Source organism: Clarias gariepinus, chromosome 17, assembly GCF_024256425.1.
Source record: "Clarias gariepinus isolate MV-2021 ecotype Netherlands chromosome 17, CGAR_prim_01v2, whole genome shotgun sequence".
NCBI lineage: Eukaryota > Metazoa > Chordata > Actinopteri > Siluriformes > Clariidae > Clarias > Clarias gariepinus.
This window is the reverse complement of record NC_071116.1, coordinates 5,156,411-5,174,886: the sequence shown is the minus strand read 5'-3', so window position 1 is coordinate 5,174,886 and position 18,476 is coordinate 5,156,411. Positions and strand designations below refer to the sequence as shown.

The 18,476-nt window shown below is 34.5% G+C and overlaps 1 protein-coding gene across 1 annotated transcript; it reads left to right on the top strand.

Moving 5' to 3' along the window:
- Window positions 1-1,696: 1,696 nt before the first annotated feature.
- Window positions 1,697-16,061, top strand: LOC128545559 (galectin-9-like). Its single transcript, XM_053515963.1, has 11 exons — window positions 1,697-1,813; window positions 4,518-4,606; window positions 9,709-9,916; window positions 10,109-10,228; window positions 10,325-10,360; window positions 10,475-10,510; window positions 10,621-10,656; window positions 10,749-10,781; window positions 12,707-12,795; window positions 14,353-14,509; window positions 15,570-16,061. Exons 1-11 carry the CDS (start codon window positions 1,784-1,786, stop codon window positions 15,714-15,716), a joined length of 981 nt encoding a protein of 326 aa, XP_053371938.1. The 5' UTR covers window positions 1,697-1,783; the 3' UTR covers window positions 15,717-16,061.
- Window positions 16,062-18,476: the final 2,415 nt, after the last annotated feature.

Here is an 18,476-nt window from a genome sequence, read left to right as displayed (position 1 = left end):
TCCCCAGCTTCTTTACTTTCTGTGTCCCTAGCCTCTTTACTTTCTGTGTCCCTAGCCTCTGGTGTTTCTGTGTCCCTAGCCTCTGGTGTTTCTGTGTCCCTAGCCTCTGGTGTTTCTGTGTCCCTAGCCTCTGGTGTTTCTGTGTCCCTAGCCTCTGGTGTTTCTGTGTCCCTAGCCTCTGGTGTTTCTGTGTCCCTAGCCTCTGGTGTTTGTGTCCCTAGCCTTTAGTGTTTCTGTGTCCCTAGCCTCTAGTGTTTCTCTGTCCCTAGGAACTGTAGCTAGTTGTATGTTTAGATATCTGGTAGGTGTAGCTAAGTGTATGTTAGGCTAAAGACATGTTTAGCTAAATGAATGTTTAGCTAATTGCTACAGTTAGCTAATCACCATATTTATCTAATTGTCTTTAGTGCCATGTCTTTAGCCCTAGTCCTGCCACTAGTCTCTAGTCCTGTCTCTCGTATCTCCGAGTCTCTAGTCCCTCCATGTCTCTAGTCTTGGCTTATTCTTGTTTCAGCTCCTTGCTTAGCTTGTAGAGCCTGTGGTTTTTCCTGAAGCCTGTGTTTCAACATAGTGCTTATATTTTGTGCAACGGGTATTCGAGCCTGTGTATTGTCAGTTAAGCATGTGTTTCATCATAATGCTTATGTCTGGTGTGTCTTGTCATAGAGCCTGGGTATTGTTCAATTATGGGTAGTATAATTTAAGTGTGTTCGTTTCTTCGTTTGTTTCGTTTCTTTGTGATTCCTGTTTTATTTTATGTCATGATTAAAGACTTTTTCGTTTAAAAACACCCCTCTGCGTCTACTGTATGCCTGCCCTTTTCCTGCCCACGGCAATAACAACAGGCATTACCACCCCATGATGACAAAAAAAGCCAGGAATTGGATTTGAGGATAAGACTGTAATAGCAGTTAGATTTAGGCTTAAGGGGAAATTGTTGAGGCCGGAATAGAGCTTGATGGTCAGGCACAAACAGGAAATTATGCTTGAGGGTAAGACAATGGAAACACTGAAAAGTGAAACTAAGCAAGCGTGCAGGACTGTTATGGACACAAGGACTTGAATCTGGGAACTTGTTCTGTAGTGTTGAAAAATAATATATACTTACACTGGATGCTGGGTAAATAAGTTTAAATTCAGCTCACTGCTCAAGATAAAACTACATTTAGCACACCTTGTACAAGCAATTGCTGCGTTCTCTATTCATGCTGCACCTCTTCTGCATGTTGGTGACACGTTACACTATTCTTGGATTTTCAAGAATCAGGTGTTCCACAAATGTTTCCTGCAGCTTATAACTGTACTGTGCTTGAAGTAAATCAGTTTTACATCATCATTCGCCAGAAATGTCATCATCATGTCCAGGTTTGACTTATTTTTCAATATTTGTATATATTGAATTTCTCAAAAACACAATCTAAAATACCAGATGTTATAAAATAATAGGCAAAAAGAACAGATAAAAAACATAGGCATAAATCTGATGCAACTGATTTGATAGAACAAGGACAAATTACAGAATTTAGTCAAATTAATTTAATCATGAATAAACCTTAGAATCAATACAAAAATTTAAATGTATTTAGAAATGTTATTTTTTGTTAATCAGTAGACAAGTATTTGCTGAGCATTCTGCGAGGTTGTGTCTAACGCAAACAATGAACATGACACTCCCTGGTTCCTGAACCAACAAACAGAAACTTAACAGTAAACAGAAACTTATGGTCTATCAGTTCAGTTGTATTTTGCATTCACTCTGTGCCATTCACAGCACTGGATCACAATGTTCTCTCAGCGTCCATATCTGAACCCGGTAAGCACTTTAACCTGCATGTCTTATTTTGTGTGTTGTATAATTTTAGCAATTTTATTAGTTTCATTGAATCATGAGTAATAAGACACCACTCTAAATTGTTCAGAAACCTAGCTCACAGGGTTTAGCAAAGATTTTTGCACAGTCAATGAAAGGCTTATTCTTTTCTATTTAAGAAAAGAATAAATGCAAATCACTTTAGAGCAATCTTGTCAATTATTGTAAACCTTTGTAACTCTTTAGACTTTTTCATTTCTCAAGTCAAGTCAAGTAGGCTTTTATTGTCATTCCAACCATATACAGTTCAGTACACAGTAAAACAAAACAATGTTCCTCCAGGACCAAGGTGCTAGATACTGTACATGCAACAACATAAATTAACACACTTTACCGGAAGATTTACATTTTTAAGTTAACCTGAAAACTATCTACTTCTATACAAAAAAGAGACAACAAAAGACAAACAGACAACAGAGTGCATGTGCAATGTGCAAACAAGAGCTACAGAACAAAGTAACACGACAACGTAACACGTTACAGTACTTTTTTTCTTTTTAGTGATGAGGTAGGAGTTGAGATAGTGGGAAGAGAAACAGTAAACATTGACTGAGGTAGCAGCAATGATTTAAAAATAAATAAATAAAAAAATAAAAAAAATAGTGTGCAAATAGCATGTAATAAAATCTACATGTAATAAAAAGAATCTAGATTAGATTTTTTAATTATCTCAACCGTACTTATGTACAATTTTCATTACATGTTAAGTATTTGATATATCTAAATTTAGACATAACCAATCGATTCCTGGCTAGGCTCGATTCCCGTCTCTGTGTGCATGGAGTTTGCATGTTCTCCCTGTGCTTGGTGGGTTTCCTCTGCGTACTCCGGTTTCCTTCCACAGTCCAAAGACATGTAGGTTAGGCTGGTTGGCGTTCCCAAATTGCCTGTAGTGTGTGAATTAATGTGTGTGCCCTGCGATAAATTGGCACCCTGTCCAGGGTGTACTCCTAACTCATGCCTCCTGGGATAGGCGCCAGGCCCCCCTGCAACCCTGAATACAGGATAAAGCGGTATAGACGATGAGTAAGTGAGTGAATAAGACATAACCAAATTATGTAAATAAATAATTTATGCTTAAAAGGTAATGTTATGTATATAATTATAATTCTAAATACTTTATGCTTGAAAAGTAAACATTCTTCCGCTACATGGTTGCATATCGGAAAGGGTTTGGGCTTTCCAGTGAAGGAAAATTGTAATTCCACAGGATTCACTATCATTTTAGTCAATTTTATGCTCCTAACTTTGTGGAAGCAGTTTAGAGAGCAGCTGTGGGTGTGATGGTCAGGAATCTCCATAGTTTCCCCTTTTAATGGGTGTGCAACTATTTCATAGTAATACTGAAGCACTGATAATATTAAAATCATGTAATGATTTAATTAACATTAAGGGTAAATCATTATTGATTAGAATATCACATGCCAAAAAAACTACTTTAATCTTCATAAACCAATTGTAAGTATATGTCCTGCTTAGAATGGTATAATATCATTAATCAAATCAAACCAAATCAGCTCTTTAAAATAAGGTAAGCTATTTCACAATCTTCTAATGGCCACAGCAAAAGCATGGTCATCTCTATTAACAATTTTTTTACCTGGATATAATAAAAAGACGTTTATTTGAAGATCAAAGAGAATGAATGAACGAGCATATCTGCATTCAGCAAGGTTCTTAGGAGCTAAATTATGTAAGTCTTAAAATCTTAAAATTAATAAAACAAAAACTAAAACTTTAAAATCAATTTTAAATTCCACAGAAAGCCAGGGCGGTATGGCCAAGAGAGGGAAAATATACACTCTTTTATGGGTATTAGTTAAAAGTCAAGCAGCTGCATGATAAACCAGCTTTAACCGGTGTAACAATGACTAGGAAAGACCAACTTATAACTAATAAAAATTCTTAAGTTTTATGTAAAGCTTTTTTGAGGCCCAAGAAGGACAGAAAAGGCTTTGCCTTAGCCAACAATCTGAGTTGACAAAAGTTCTTTACAACCAGATTCACATGTAAGGTAAAAAAAAAAAAAAAAAAAAAAGGGTCCTTACATCAACCTCTGAGGCACACCAAAAGTAATATGTGCAAGTTGACTAACTTAACTTAACTGACTAAAGAAGGACCAAATTTCATGCATCTAAAGTGAGTAAAAATAATTGAAAACTCTTAGAAGAGCAGACTTTGTTCTATAACTCTTCCTGAAACCTGACTGAAACTTCTCCATGAGATCATGATTTAAAAAAAAAAACTGTAATTAAGGATTCATGTTTTTCTCTAAAATCTTTGAAAATAATTTTAAAATCCTTTAAATTGGCCTGTAATTGAATAATACCAACGGTTCTAGATTTTAAGATAGGTTTAACCACATGAGTAGTAATACACATAATACTAGGTCCAGTAACCTTTATAACCTGCTTCAACAAAAATGCAGGAATTTAATCTCCAGGATGTGAAGATATTGTAACTTCACAAAAATATTCACTAACCATGACAATGTAATCAGCCATCAGGGGCAGTTCCCTGGATAGTGGTTCTTACTGCTACAATCTTCTCTATAAAGCTTGTAAAAACCTAATGATGCATTATCTTTAAGCTTTAATGGTTTTCTGGTACTCTGACAGACATAATGACTGAATTTGTTCCCAATTAGAAACTCCCATTTAGGGGTTCTATACAAGGTGGCCTGTTTGAAGGGAAGACAATAACTATAACAGGACGAGTCCTTGCAGGAGCGGAAAGGTCAGTACTCCAAACCTCATCCAAACCTTATTATGTGGTAATAAAATACATACTTCTGGTATGACCTGAACAGTCATTAGATGAAATCATTTTGCATGGCCCATTTTGCTAAGTAAATAAATTCAGTATAATTCAGGATTTAGTATCAAACATGGATGCTTGAATAGTTCATGTTTAATCATTTTATTAATAATTGACTAATGTCCTTGGTTAGCTTCAGATCTGGCCAACAGAACGCATGTTTCGAGAAAACGGATTCCGCGACTTGCTGCGGCAAGCTGTAAAAATGCACTTCATTACCTGCAGGGGGCAGTCGTGTTTCAGTCTAAAGTATTGTGTGTCTACTGAAGCCGAAAAATGTGTTATCTCTCGCCCATTAGACAGCAAGCGACATAGCTAATAAACGTGTCGAGCTCAAACTGTAAATACTGAGATGTATTTATTCTAAATTTTCTTCTCTCCTTCAATGATGATACTTTTTTGACTGTGCTTTCTCCATTCAGTATTATTATTATTGGTAATAAGGCTCTAAATTTATTATTATTGTTATTATTCTTATAATTATTAAAAGGCACCCGCGCGTGTGCAAAAAGACGAAGTACAACAAAGAATACAACAATGTATGATATGTTAGCCTAAAACATTATTGTTTTATTGCGTTTATGCGCTTTAAATATACACTAAACAATAAACAGTACCTTGTGCAAAGTAAAAGTAAGTTGCGCGTGCCGCTTTTTGATCAAAAGGCTAATAAGTGCATGTGCAGATATGAGCAGATTTATCGATAAAACTACAACCATGAAATGCAACAAACACAAAAATATGTGCTACTCGCTAAATACAATGCGACAACACGCAGAATCTCTGGGTTTTGACTGCGTTTTCTCCATTCAGCATCAAAAAATGCTGGGTTTCTGTAAACACATCGTTGGGTTGTTTATGCTGGGTCAAAATTCTGTGTTATTTCGGGTACTTTAATCAAACTTGTGGGGGTGCACACACGAATATATATATATATATATATATATATATATATATATATATATAAGTGGCATTATGGGCGTCGCTAGGCAATTTTTACCTACAATAACATTTGTATTCAGCCCCCTTTAAAATTCTCCATAAGCTTCACACAAATTGGTGATCGCACACCAATCGGTGCGTGTTTTTAAACTGTTATATCTGCTGAAACTTAACTAAAAATCCTAGAGACGCCCCTAAGTGGCATTTAAATTCAAATCGTCAACTCGCATGTTCTGTAATATTCCATTGCCATTTATATTGTCGTTGTTTTAGAGCCCTTTACTAAAGCATTTGCTAGTTAGTAAGTAAGTAAGTAAGCAAATAATAAAAGATAAATGAATAAATAGCTTTAAATGGTACTTCAGTGGAGTTAAAGTACTTCAACATGAGTTAAAAAAAAAAAAAAAAAAAATATATATATATATATATATATATATATATATATACGTGCAGATACACCGTGCAGGGAACAACTGAACAACGGGTCTTCACTTCGTAATACACCTGGCCATTAATAAAAATTAATATTTAGGCTTAAAAAAATAAATAAAAAGTAAATAAAAAGATTTTTTTAATTTAATTGCTATCATTAATCATTTTATTTTTTAAATTTATTTTAGGCAGAGGCGTCCGCTCTGTCTTGTTAATTCATCTAAACCCCCTACAGTATTTGCCGACAGCGCACACAGTTTGATAAATTCACACCTATTGTGAATGAAATGTGAGAAGAGATTCTGCAGTCTTCTGGGACAATGCTTGCTCTGAAGGACTATACTCGACAAGAATATAGAAAAAAAATAATTGAATTGAATATAGAAAATAAGAATCATTTTTATAATAAGATAATTAATTAAATAATAAAATTATATCAAATAAGAACTTTATCTAGACCGACCAAAATTTCTCATTCACTGCTGAAGTAGTTAAATATGCTTATACTGTAGACATGTAGGTTACATTTTAAAAGTACAATCGCAAGTAAATTACAAACGGCAGAATTGAATGGTTTCAAATTTAATAAGACCGAGCAGACCTACATGAAAGGTGAGAAGAGAAATTACAGTAACTGATGTATATACTGTACAACACGCATTTATCAGCCTTTCGATCAAAACGCTGCCTTTTGTAAAGTGAAAGTACTTTACAAAAGATAAACAGCTTTATTTCAGTCATAAATTCACAAGCACATTACATTCCAGCTATTATTTCCAGCCGTGGTTAAGCAATGGATAAAATAATTATTCAATGCTGAACACAAACAGCAAAAAACATGATGATTATTATAAAAAGCCCGAAGCACTTATAATATTTACTTAATATAATATATATATATATTGGTTATTCATGTCTTCTGATAATGTCGACACATTTTTACGTTTTAAATAAGATATGTTGGCATATTCACGAATCAGGACATTCGCATAGTTAACACTATCAGTTAGACTACTATCAGGAAATTCAATTAATTTCAAGACCATTTAAACCGAGGCATTGCCATGTCTTTCATTTATTTGTCCCTGTTAAGACATTACAAAAACTATATAAGAAACTTATTAGGAATTTTAAAGCACGATGTTGGCCATTTCATTTTACCATTATGAAAATATGAAGCACATATACACACATTCATCATGGAGGATCTGTTGTAAAACAAAATAAAATTCATGTTTGCTTCAGCATTGAAAACAATATTGTTTTAGACTAATTATACACAATTCTTCGTTGTACTTGGTCTGACTTTTAGATAGTCTGACTTTTAGATAAAGTCCTTCCTTGCACCATCTGGCAGATATTCAGTAAAGCACAACACATTTATTTAAACTCCTGAATGTTGCTTGCGGCAAGTCGTGGCACGCCGCGTGCTAAATTGCGGCATCTCGCGGGAAAACACGCACATTCCTAATGGCCACATCTGTACAAAACATTAAATTACTGAAACATAAGCTATCAGGATGCTAAAGTAAAATATTTAGAGTAATAAATATATTTTGACGGGATTTACAGTACCCTTTATGTTTTAACATTAATTAGCCACCAATAAACAATTGTTTAAAAAAAAAAATTTAAAACTTTTTTTTAGCAAAAAAGGTGTATTTTGTTTTGTCTTTGTGACTGAAAACAGGTGGGTGGAGAAATAACGTATATGAGATAATATATACAGTACTCTGACACATGCAAAAAAAATCTGCTTAAGCAGAGATATACTCAAATATAATACAATTAAACAGTTGTATACTAACAAAACATTCAAATAAAGCAATACAGTATTTTAACTAAACTGTTTATTATTCAAGTCTATATGAAATGTGCAGAATAAAAGTGTGATATCAAGCTTATTAAATATATTTCAATTGCATACATACTGTATAAGCGCGTATAAAAAAATTTACAGGACCATCTGTTGAATTTTGAGGTGAAGTAATGATTCTTTCGGAGTCTGTTTTTATGATATAAGGACATTAAAACTTCAAAGTAGCTTATCTTCTCTCCTAGTTGGTCGATTGTGATGATATGTGTTATATCATGCTCGGCCAAATACAACTGTAAAAACGGCATTAAAATTAGTTCAGTTGTTTTTACATGATGCGTGCACCAGTGGCGGCTGCTAGCTTTTAAAACAGTAGAGGCTCATATAAGGCCTTCATCATAAAATTCATTATGTTCTTTGGACTTTTTATGCCTTTTGTATGCCCTGTCAAAGTTACCCAGATCCCCAAAACCCACGTTTGACCAAACTGTATTCTCATTCTTTGAGAAGGTTTCGTCAGGAGGCCAACAGTACATTTTTCTGTCACAGCACTTCCAGTCAGCCAGTTCACCTTGTCATACCAGGAGAGCTGAAAAGACCTGTTATTTTTTTCCTGATTTTTGCACCAGATCAATCTTGGGCATTGGTCTGCCCTGCCGTTTAATTCTGAGTCTCTCCTCGTAAGGAAGACTACTAAATGGTTTTGCCAAAAGCAGGTCAACAATATTAGCACCGTCTGCGTCTGCCATTATGCACAGCTTGCTAGCTGGCTAGTTTTCCCTTCCACGAGCTACTTTAATTATATGAACGAACTAACTTTACAATGCTATACGTATTATAGCGTTCTTAAAGTCAAGAAAGCTATGATACTTTTTTTATTATTTAAAGAATGATTTGTACAATCAAAAATGGTTTATATCACCAGCAACCAATACAGAGTGCAGCAGTACCACTGTACCACTTCACCTGCAAATCCGCATGGGACTAAACTCAAATGTCAGTAGCACTGAAGACATGCTGTCAATCAAAAAAAGGGGTTCCGCCCTTTAAACAGCTTCTCCAATCATCATGCAGCAGCCCAGCGTCCTGGCCCGCCCACTGCTCCGTTCACTCCCAAAGAAGCTGAGCTTCCCTGGAAGTGACGATTTTGGTGCATTTATCCAAATACCGTCCAGCTTTTCTGCAGTAAAAAAAAAAGCTCCTCTCTGCTTGTCCATAGCGCTCCAGTAAAGCTGGGCTTCAGGAGGGTTTAACGCGCTGTGCTGCATGGAAATGTGTGACAAGAAAATCGCGTCAAACAATTTACAATAAATACCTTATTTTGAACGAGCTAGTCATGAAGTTGAACGTGTTCTAGCGCACTTTTATTAAAACCAATATAAATACAACAGTGCATACAGTATATGAGCATTTATTTTCTGACATAGTAGAGGAAGCGGAGCTTACCTTGGTGTCTTAGAGCAGCCGCGACTGGCGTGCACAAACAAACAGACAAAAATTCCAAAAAACATCAAACAATGTGTTATATTTTCATGTTACGTTATGTTTTTTCACAAATATCTTCAATGTACAGACACACCAATTTTACAGTTGGGTGGGGTGGTCTCAGGCTATTTTTGTGCCATTTTAGATGATAAGCTTTTCAGAGTATTTTGGATAAGCTGTCACATTTCTACTAAAAACTCTAGCTGTTTTACCCATTTCTGTTTTTGCAGATAAAACTGGAAAGACTTTTGTTTAAAAAGTGGTGTATTACAGTACATAATAGGTTGTGTTTGCTTCCTATCCCCTTAAAACGTAAAGTTTATTTAGGATTTAATGTTTTTGATAGGTTTTATGTGAATTTGCAATGCGGCACTAATGCATCCAGTGATATCGCCCTCCACTTCAACCCACGCTACGCTGGCAACTCAGGTCATGTGGTGTGTAACACGCTGCAGAATTCCTGCTGGGGTTCAGAGCAACAGAGTAAACTCAACCAACTTCCCAGAGGCTCCGACTTCACCCTGACCTTCCTGGTCAATCGAGACTCCTATTCGGTTTGGAAGCTCCCCTTTTCTCTCTTATAGTTATTATACACTACTGTAATTATTCCTATTTACCTTATGTTTTTCATTTCTCCTGCCATTATTCCATGCACTGTGTTAATATACAGTAGAGAGACAATTTCTCTAACACAATCAATAAAGGATCATTCAATTTGTTCAGTTTATCTTGCACCCCTGTTCCAGGTGATAGTGAACGGAGCCCATTTCCTGGATTTCTTGCACCGTCTGCCTGCCTCCCGTGTGAATGTGGTCTCTGTGGACGGAGGTGTTGAGATCATGTCCATCTCTTTCCAAAATCCAGCTGTGAGTATCACTGATACAGGATTTTATATTCGTTGTACATAGAAATTGCAATTTGTATTCAGAATTCACTGTAAACATGGCACTGTGTATTTACAGAGCTTGCGGGTGGTAAAACCCCGCTTCACACGTGTGGTATGTTCATGGAATTATCACAGACATCAATGTTGAAGTATGTGAATATCTGAATAACATGGCCTTAATGTGAACAAATTACATAGTTTATTTCCTGCCTCATTTCTTCTTTAGGTACAGGCTACCAACACTTTCTCTTGTGTATCGCCTGTGAGTAGAACTTACAACTTGGTTTAACCATCTGTTTATTTCCTTACATGACTGATAGCATATAAGGAAACAAATAACACAGTTTATTTATTTCCTCATTTCTCCTTCAGGTAAAGGCTACCAACACTTTCTCTTGTGTATCAGCTGTGAGTAGAACTTACAACTTGGTTTAACCATCTGTTCATTTCCCTACATGATTGATATCAGTCTGAGCATAATCTGTTATCTTTCTTCACAGACACCTCCTCCGTACAGTCCTTCACTTGCTTATGTAAGAACCAAAATCCTATAATCCATTACAAATGTCAAATGTCCTTGTCAGTCTTAATCGTTTCTCATTTTTAATTTTTTTTTAACTTTGGCCTTTTTTTTTTTTTAGACTAATTTATTTAGCTTTACGAAGTTACATTGTTAAGTGTACTCACTGTAAACCCTAATGCTCAAAGTAATTAAACATATAGAGTACTGTTAACTTAAATAATTACAACTAGTTCAAATGAATAGACCTTGATGAGTATTTAAAATTTGTTGGTATTTTTGAGTTTGTAGAAATGACACTTTTTAAGTTAGCTGAACAAATTTGATATTTTAAGTACTTAAGTAACAGTAACTGTAACCTTAAAGTTCCACCAACTTAAAATCTTTTAGACTAGTGATTTTGTGTCTGACATCATCAGGGCAATAGGGCACCAGTGGCTCAGTGCTAGGTGTTTCGCCTGCCATGCGAAAGGCCCGGGTTCGATTTCCAACAACTGGATGACGTGGCTGTCCCAAGCCCAGATAAAATGGGAGGGTTGTGTCAGGATTGTATGCTGGGAGCAGCCAAAAGACCAACAACAATATATTTGATTTGCATTAGCTAAAAATAAAGATAATTGCAATTGAATAGTATGAGTTAGGTTACTCATGAACGCAAATAAAGAATGATTAATATGAATGAGTACAACAAACTTGAAAACTGATAGTTCTGTTCACTTAAAATTTAAAACATCATAACTGATTACCTCAATTTTTTTGAGTTTTGCCAACTTATTTAGGTTTACAGTGTACAGTATATATATATGACACTACTGGCTTTAAAAAGAGCAGCCAAAAAAAACTACAGCGCAAAAAAAAAAAAATTAATAAATAAAATAACTAACTAACTAAATATATATGCTGTATTGGCTAATGCTTTCCATACAGAATAAACAGATGACGGCTAGTATTTTGTTTAAAAGCCAACAGCTTCTGATTTCAAAATTTAAACTCAACTCTTCAAACACACTCAACCTTAAAATTAAGCACTAAGCCAGTAGTGTCAAGGGTTAGCAAATTCAAATTTTTATTTGTCACATACACAGTCATACACAGTACGCTATGCAGTGAAGTGCTTATACGACCGACCGGGGCCTTAAAAATAAAAGATTATTAATAGGAAATAAATATAAATTAAAAAAATACAATAGAAAATAAATTTAGCTAGGATAAGAATAGAAGACAGAAATATACAATATAAGAAAAACATAAGAATGTTAGCTGTACAGCTATGGAAATTAAAGATTCTGCACAATATAGAAAAATAGAGGAATTTTAGTGTAAAATAAAAAACGACTGGGGGTTGTGCAATTATGCATGAAAGTGTCTTATTTAAAGCATGCACTTTAATTAGCAAAGCAGGTTATTCATAAACAAGCAACAATATAATTTATGTTTAAAAAATTTACTTCTGCATTTTAAATATCAAAAAATACCAGCAGGAGATGTAAAACATATTTCCATGGTACACTATATGGACAATATAAGTATACAGTATTTGGCCAAAGTTGGAGTGACCTTATACGTATAAGTCTTGTCCATATACGTAGTATATTTTCTATTGTCTATTTATATAGTTTGCTAACTAACTCATTAGACATCTAAACAATATATAGGGAAAGTTGCCTCTGAAACAAACTTCTTTCCAGATCAACATGGAAGTACGTTTTAGATATGAAATCTTCATAAGCAATTTGCAGTTCATTTCTTTGAATGACATACATTATAACAGCTTGCCTACTAATTACACTGTTGAGTATCTGCTTTGCTAACTCTGTGCTTGTTAGCTGTGCTACTGGATTGAAATGAAATCTTGAGAATTAGATGTATGGACAGCTCGTAAATAATTTAGAAATAATTCAGGAATATTTCTAGTAACCTGTTTTAATATCTCCTCAGGTGCTGCCATATAAAACCATTCTGCAGGGTGGACTTTACCCAGGCAGAGTCATCACTGTGAATGGCTTTGTCAACCATAATGCTGACAGGTGTGTTTGTGCAAGCAATGCTTATCATTTGGTTATTCATTATTAATAATGTGTCTTAAGTAACCACACAATAAGGAACTGAGTAATACAGGCAGTGCCAAACGTTTTGAAAATGACACAAATATTAATGTTCACAAAGTCTGCTGCTTCTGTATTTTTCGATATTTTTGTCAGATGTTACTATGGTATACAAGTATCTTACATACACTTAATTACAAGTATCAAACATACATTTCTTAGGAGTATCAAAGGTTTTCATTGATAATTACATTAAGTTTATGCAAAGAGACTTTTTCAAGACCTCTGCAATTCTCCCTGGGATGCTGTCAATCAACTTCTGGACCCCATCCTGACTGATGGCAGCACATTGTTGCATCATCAGTGTTTGGAGTTTGTCAGAATTTGTGGGTTTTTGTTGTCTGCCTCTTGAGGATTTATCACAAGTTCTCAATAGGATTAAGATTTCCTTGCCATGGACCTAAAATTTTGAAGTAGTTATCACTTTGTTCTTACTGTAGTTATCATTTAGTGATCATGGTGCTTCATCATGCTGAAAAAGACATAGTTTATGACAAGTTCAACAACTGTTCTTGGATGGTTGGGAGAGGTTGGTCTCAGAAGATGTTTTTGTACCACTCTTTATTTATGGCTTCGTTCATGGGCAAAATTGTGAGTAAGCCCACTCCCTTGACAAAATGGTGTCAGGAAGCTTTACCATTGCTTTACTGTCGGCATACTTTGACATGCATATTTGTGTCATTCTCTAAAATTTTGGCCATGGCTATAGTATGAGATAGATGAGGTGTAAGTTCAAGAAGTGCTAGAAAGTGTAAATAAAAGCAATAGGATGGTAAATAATACACAGATACTGACAATCACCTTGATAGGCTATTTACAAATAACAGTTAAAAAAGCTTTAATAAATTATTTTGAACATGCCATTTGTCTATTATTTCTCATTATTAATAAATTTCTTATTAATTAGTATTTATAATAATTGTTCCACGATTGCTGAATTCATTCATTTCAAGCATTGCAGTATAAAATGGATAAATCAATCCGACTAGTTGTTACATCCCTTCTTACTACCGTACAAAAAATTACAATACATAAACACAATAACTGCCTCTTTAAAAATGTAAATATTTATGGATGTACATAAATAGTACTTTTAAACAATGTGAACCGTAAACACATAAATCATGGTCATTGCATCTGAAATCACAAAGCTATTAAAAGTGACGTCACAATTACGGTAGGTGATAACGAATTTGTGGTTTGTTATTGCACTTTATATTTATTTTTCTACATTTTTAGTCATTTACCATTCTCCTGCTGACTAAATCTCCTTTATCAAACCACAGCTATGAAATAATTTTATCCAATTCAAATCCAAAGAGCAGAAATACAAATACAAAACACCACACTGACTTAATTTCACCAGATTTAGATAATAGGATGATGTTTTAGACATGATGAGACAGTCATACAAATGCTTTTCACAGGAAAATACAAATCAGTGACAGTTTGGCAGAAGTTTTTCCCCTTACTTCTCAGGTTCTGCATCAACCTGTCTTGTACCTCTGGCATTGCGTTCCACTTCAACCCGCGCTTCAACGATAACGTGGTGGTGCGCAACAGCCTGATGAATGGGTGCTGGGGTCATGAGGAGAAAAGCGGAGGCCTGCCCTTCTACAGAGGCCAGCAGTTTACGGTAATTACACCCTCTCTGCAGTTTTTAAACTGAGAAAGATCAGTCTGATCTTATTGGGCTTTGTATATAACTATGACAGGCAGTATAGTTCAGTACAATGAAATTATTACGGATAACTCCTACAGAAATTCTTATACAGTGCCCATGCAACTGTTGATCTTGAACTATTATATATAAAGCTCACTTAAATGATTAATAAACATTTAATTGTCACTATCACAATAATAAAACAGGCCCATTTTTGTAAATTTTTATTACTCCACTGTTTATTATGCACAACATGTTAGCTTTCTAATTTAAACTAGAATACAGAGGTTATATAAAATAAATAACTGTTTGATAGCATAACGAGAATCCAAAAGGACCCACTGCAAATATCCTGGAGCTAGACACTGCAGCACACTCCCATAGGCCTTACAGGCCCACTCCTTAAGGGGCATAAGAGGAGCCACTCAGGTGGCACAAGAGGAACATACTGTCCACAATATTGCACTTAATAGTTTGCATTTGAATAATATGCCTGGCCAATAATGTGTTGTTGCAGACATTTGTGCCGGCAGAAAATAAAAAAAAAAAAGTTTCCAAAAAAAGTTAAAGTCTAAAAATGGTGTTTAGCTCATTTTGCTTTCAAACTTAAAAAAAGAAATTTGAACAAAAAATTTAATTGCTTTAATTTCTATTCTTATCATTTTGATTGTAATGTTTTTTTTCTGTGATTAACACATTGAATTTAACTTTTGTCCGAATAGTGTTGGCCACAGCTGTACCTAAATAAAAAGGGTATTAAATAAAAATGCTAATTGTTGAAAAATTGCTTTGCTTTGTTTGTGAAACCATTTTAGGACATGCAACTATTTAAATAAATATTCCAATTTAAAGTGCGGTAGCTGAATCCACTACACCACCCTGACCCTGATTATTTTCCTTTAACAGTCTGCCCCTTAGTGTTTGGGGCCGAAATATTCAGTGTATAAGACCTTACGATTTTGCAAGTATGTTACTGTATGTGTTAGAAAATTGTTAGATGGATAACCTTTAAATAACATTTATTGTATTTCAGGTGAGCATCACATGCGACACTCAGTGCTACAGGATCTCGGTGAACGGCATACAAATGTTCACTTACAACCACCGTTACTTTCTGCTTCAGCAGATCGACATCCTGGAGGTTGATGGAAACATCAGCGTCAGCTCCGTCACAGTTTAAGGGCAGATTAAGGTCATGGGGAGGTTTTAATAGGAGAGACCACTGTACTCTTACACTAATCAGTTTATTTTAGAGTGTAGAATAGTGGTAAAAATCAATTATGTGTATTATTGTTTTTACGGTATATTTACAAAATGTTAAAGAGAATTTATAACTAAAGTAACTTAAGTTGAAATGTGTTAAGATTGTAATGCTTTTTTGTATATCATGATAAAAATTAAATCTAAAGTTATTATTTTATATGATGGCACTGTAGCACATTAATATCTCTGCGTAAGTGCAAAATAAAAGCTGGACATTATTACATTACTTTTTGCAAACAATTAAAATATTTTATGACATATAGTTTTTGTTGTTGTTGTTTATATTCATTTATTTTCCATGGTATACACACTTCTTAGAGCTTGTTTCTGTTATAAAAAGCACAGTGGAGGTAGCAAGACCTAGATAAAAGCACAAATTATTTGTGTGTGCATCATTTAAACCAAATTATTGTAAGTTAGGGATGACGATTTTAAAAAATTTAAATATTTTGCTACAAAAAAAGACTATTTCCAATAAATAATCTTAAGTTTTTTCATTAGTCTGTCATTGTTGACCTTCTCAAATGTCAAAAGTGTATTGAAGTTAGGCAGACACTTTCATATAATTTAAGCTCATTTACTTAATGTTGTGAACCAACCTGAGGTGACCAGAAGACGTAGCTTTAGCAGTTAGCCCTTTGTAGCGTGAATGGTAAACACAAACGCGAATAGGCAGGATAATCACGCGATTTAGTCTAAGAACTCTCACAAATGGGGAGCAAGTGAAAGGCACAATCTAACCCATGTCCTATCCACACACACTCAATCTGAAGGCAAAATTAAATTAAGGAAATTTTAAGATTATTTAATTAAATACTCTGAAATATTAAAAAAGTCCAAAGAATACTTCACCAAAAACTAATTTAGTAAGTACTTAACTTACTAAATTGTGAGATCACAAATACACATCTTACAGTACCTTCCTTAAACACTCACAGGAAATGAATCTTTGTCCAACACTAAGATCCACATGCTCCAACCAAGGTGGGGATTCACACATTTATTAAAAAAAAATTTTGCAATTTAAAAAGTTGATGAATAAAATTTGTGATCGCAAATACACCTGTGCTTGTTCCTAAGACAATATTAGGAAAATGGATTCTTAAGTCCATGTATCTATACTCCAAGGACTCTTGTTTGATTCTGTAAAGTCTCATACATTTATCACAATAAATACTGTTATTTCAATATGGTGTGATCGCGATATGCCCTTCCTTGTTCTTGAGAACACTCTCATGCAAGCTTTCCACTGTCTACTAAACAAGAGGAATCTCAACATGTTTATCACAGCAAGTCCTCGCTAAACATGCTCATCAAAAGCGTATAATGCACGCTGTTACTTCTTCCTAAGAACACTTGAAAATGTATTTGTAAAATCCATGTACCTCTATACAAGGACAGCTTATACACTAAATGTCTGCTACAAATGCTTCCCCAAATCACAGAAATGCCTCCTTAAAGTACAAGTTACATCAAATAGTGTAAAACTGCATACACCAAGATGTATCAAATGGCAACTTAAATTACTAAAAGGAATTAAAAACTTCTTTAACTTTAAAGGATGACTTTAATGGAAAACTCTTTAATACAGGATATGAACTAATGAACAACACTTCTTTAATTCAACAGGCAACAGGAAATCGCAGCATGAAAAATGATTTAAAACATTTAACATTAATATAGTGTGTCACCTTTAACACTCATTTTGATCTCAAAATTTTTAAAAGTCTCAAAATAAATGATTGATATAATTGTTTTTGCTTCATATTCACTAACGTTTATACATAAACTTGGTTAACAATTTTAATTATGGTAATTTTCTGGAGGTTTGAATTGCTGGGGTCAAATTGCCCCCAAGAATACAAAATATTAGTAAATTTGAGGGTAACAGGAGGGTTAAGTTCGTTCAGTTACAGTAGTTTGCAAAAGCATTGTTTTTATGTTTTTAGCTTGTTGCTAAGTAAAGAGCTTCATTTTGATTGTAGTTTAAAAAAAGTAAAAAAAAAACTATATTTGAGTGTTGACTTTACACAATCAGACAAGAGTTATTTAAAACAATGTTAGACAGGAACAAATAAATTTTGAAGACAAACAAAGCTTCTTCAAACACTTAAGTAAATACCACATGACCGATACCACTTTACCAAAAACCACATAACTAAACTTGTTTAAAACACTTTAAACACTGGGTTGTTTCTGTAATCACATTGTTGGGTTGTTTATGCTGGGTCACAATTCTGGGTTATTTCAGGTACTTTTAACACACTGTTGGGTGGCTCTACTGTATGTTTGGTCAAATGAGATGCAGTGGGTCATTTACATATGAACACCTGATTGGGTTATTTTTACCCAACAACTGGTTTATTCATTATTCTCTGGTTTCTTAAACGGCAGCCCGCAAAATGTTTTTAATATTACTGGTATTGTGTCACAAAGTAGTTTTAAGAGTTATTTAGGTAAGAATGTATGTGTTTAGCTCAAAACCTTCATCGATTATTGAAGATAGCGACTATTAAAAAATTGTCCCAATGATTTCTGATATTCCAGGCAATCCCCAAGCGCTCTGTGCTCATGTATCCACCCAACGCAGCCTCATCTTCGAAAGAACTTCTAAAAACTACTGCTGGCTATGGTAAAGTGGCAGTGGTCAAGTGCTCGCCCTATCATCTGGAGATTC

What these genes read in the sequence shown, in the direction of transcription:
- LOC128545559 (XM_053515963.1), top strand. Translation starts at nt 1,784, where the DNA reads ATGTTCTCTCAGCGTCCATATCTGAACCCG. An exon ending in TCAATCGAGACTCCTATTCG is followed by an intron (nt 9,917 to 10,108) that starts GTTTGGAAGCTC and finishes CCCCTGTTCCAG; the next exon opens with GTGATAGTGAACGGAGCCCA. An exon ending in ACAGTCCTTCACTTGCTTAT is followed by an intron (nt 10,782 to 12,706) that starts GTAAGAACCAAA and finishes ATATCTCCTCAG; the next exon opens with GTGCTGCCATATAAAACCAT.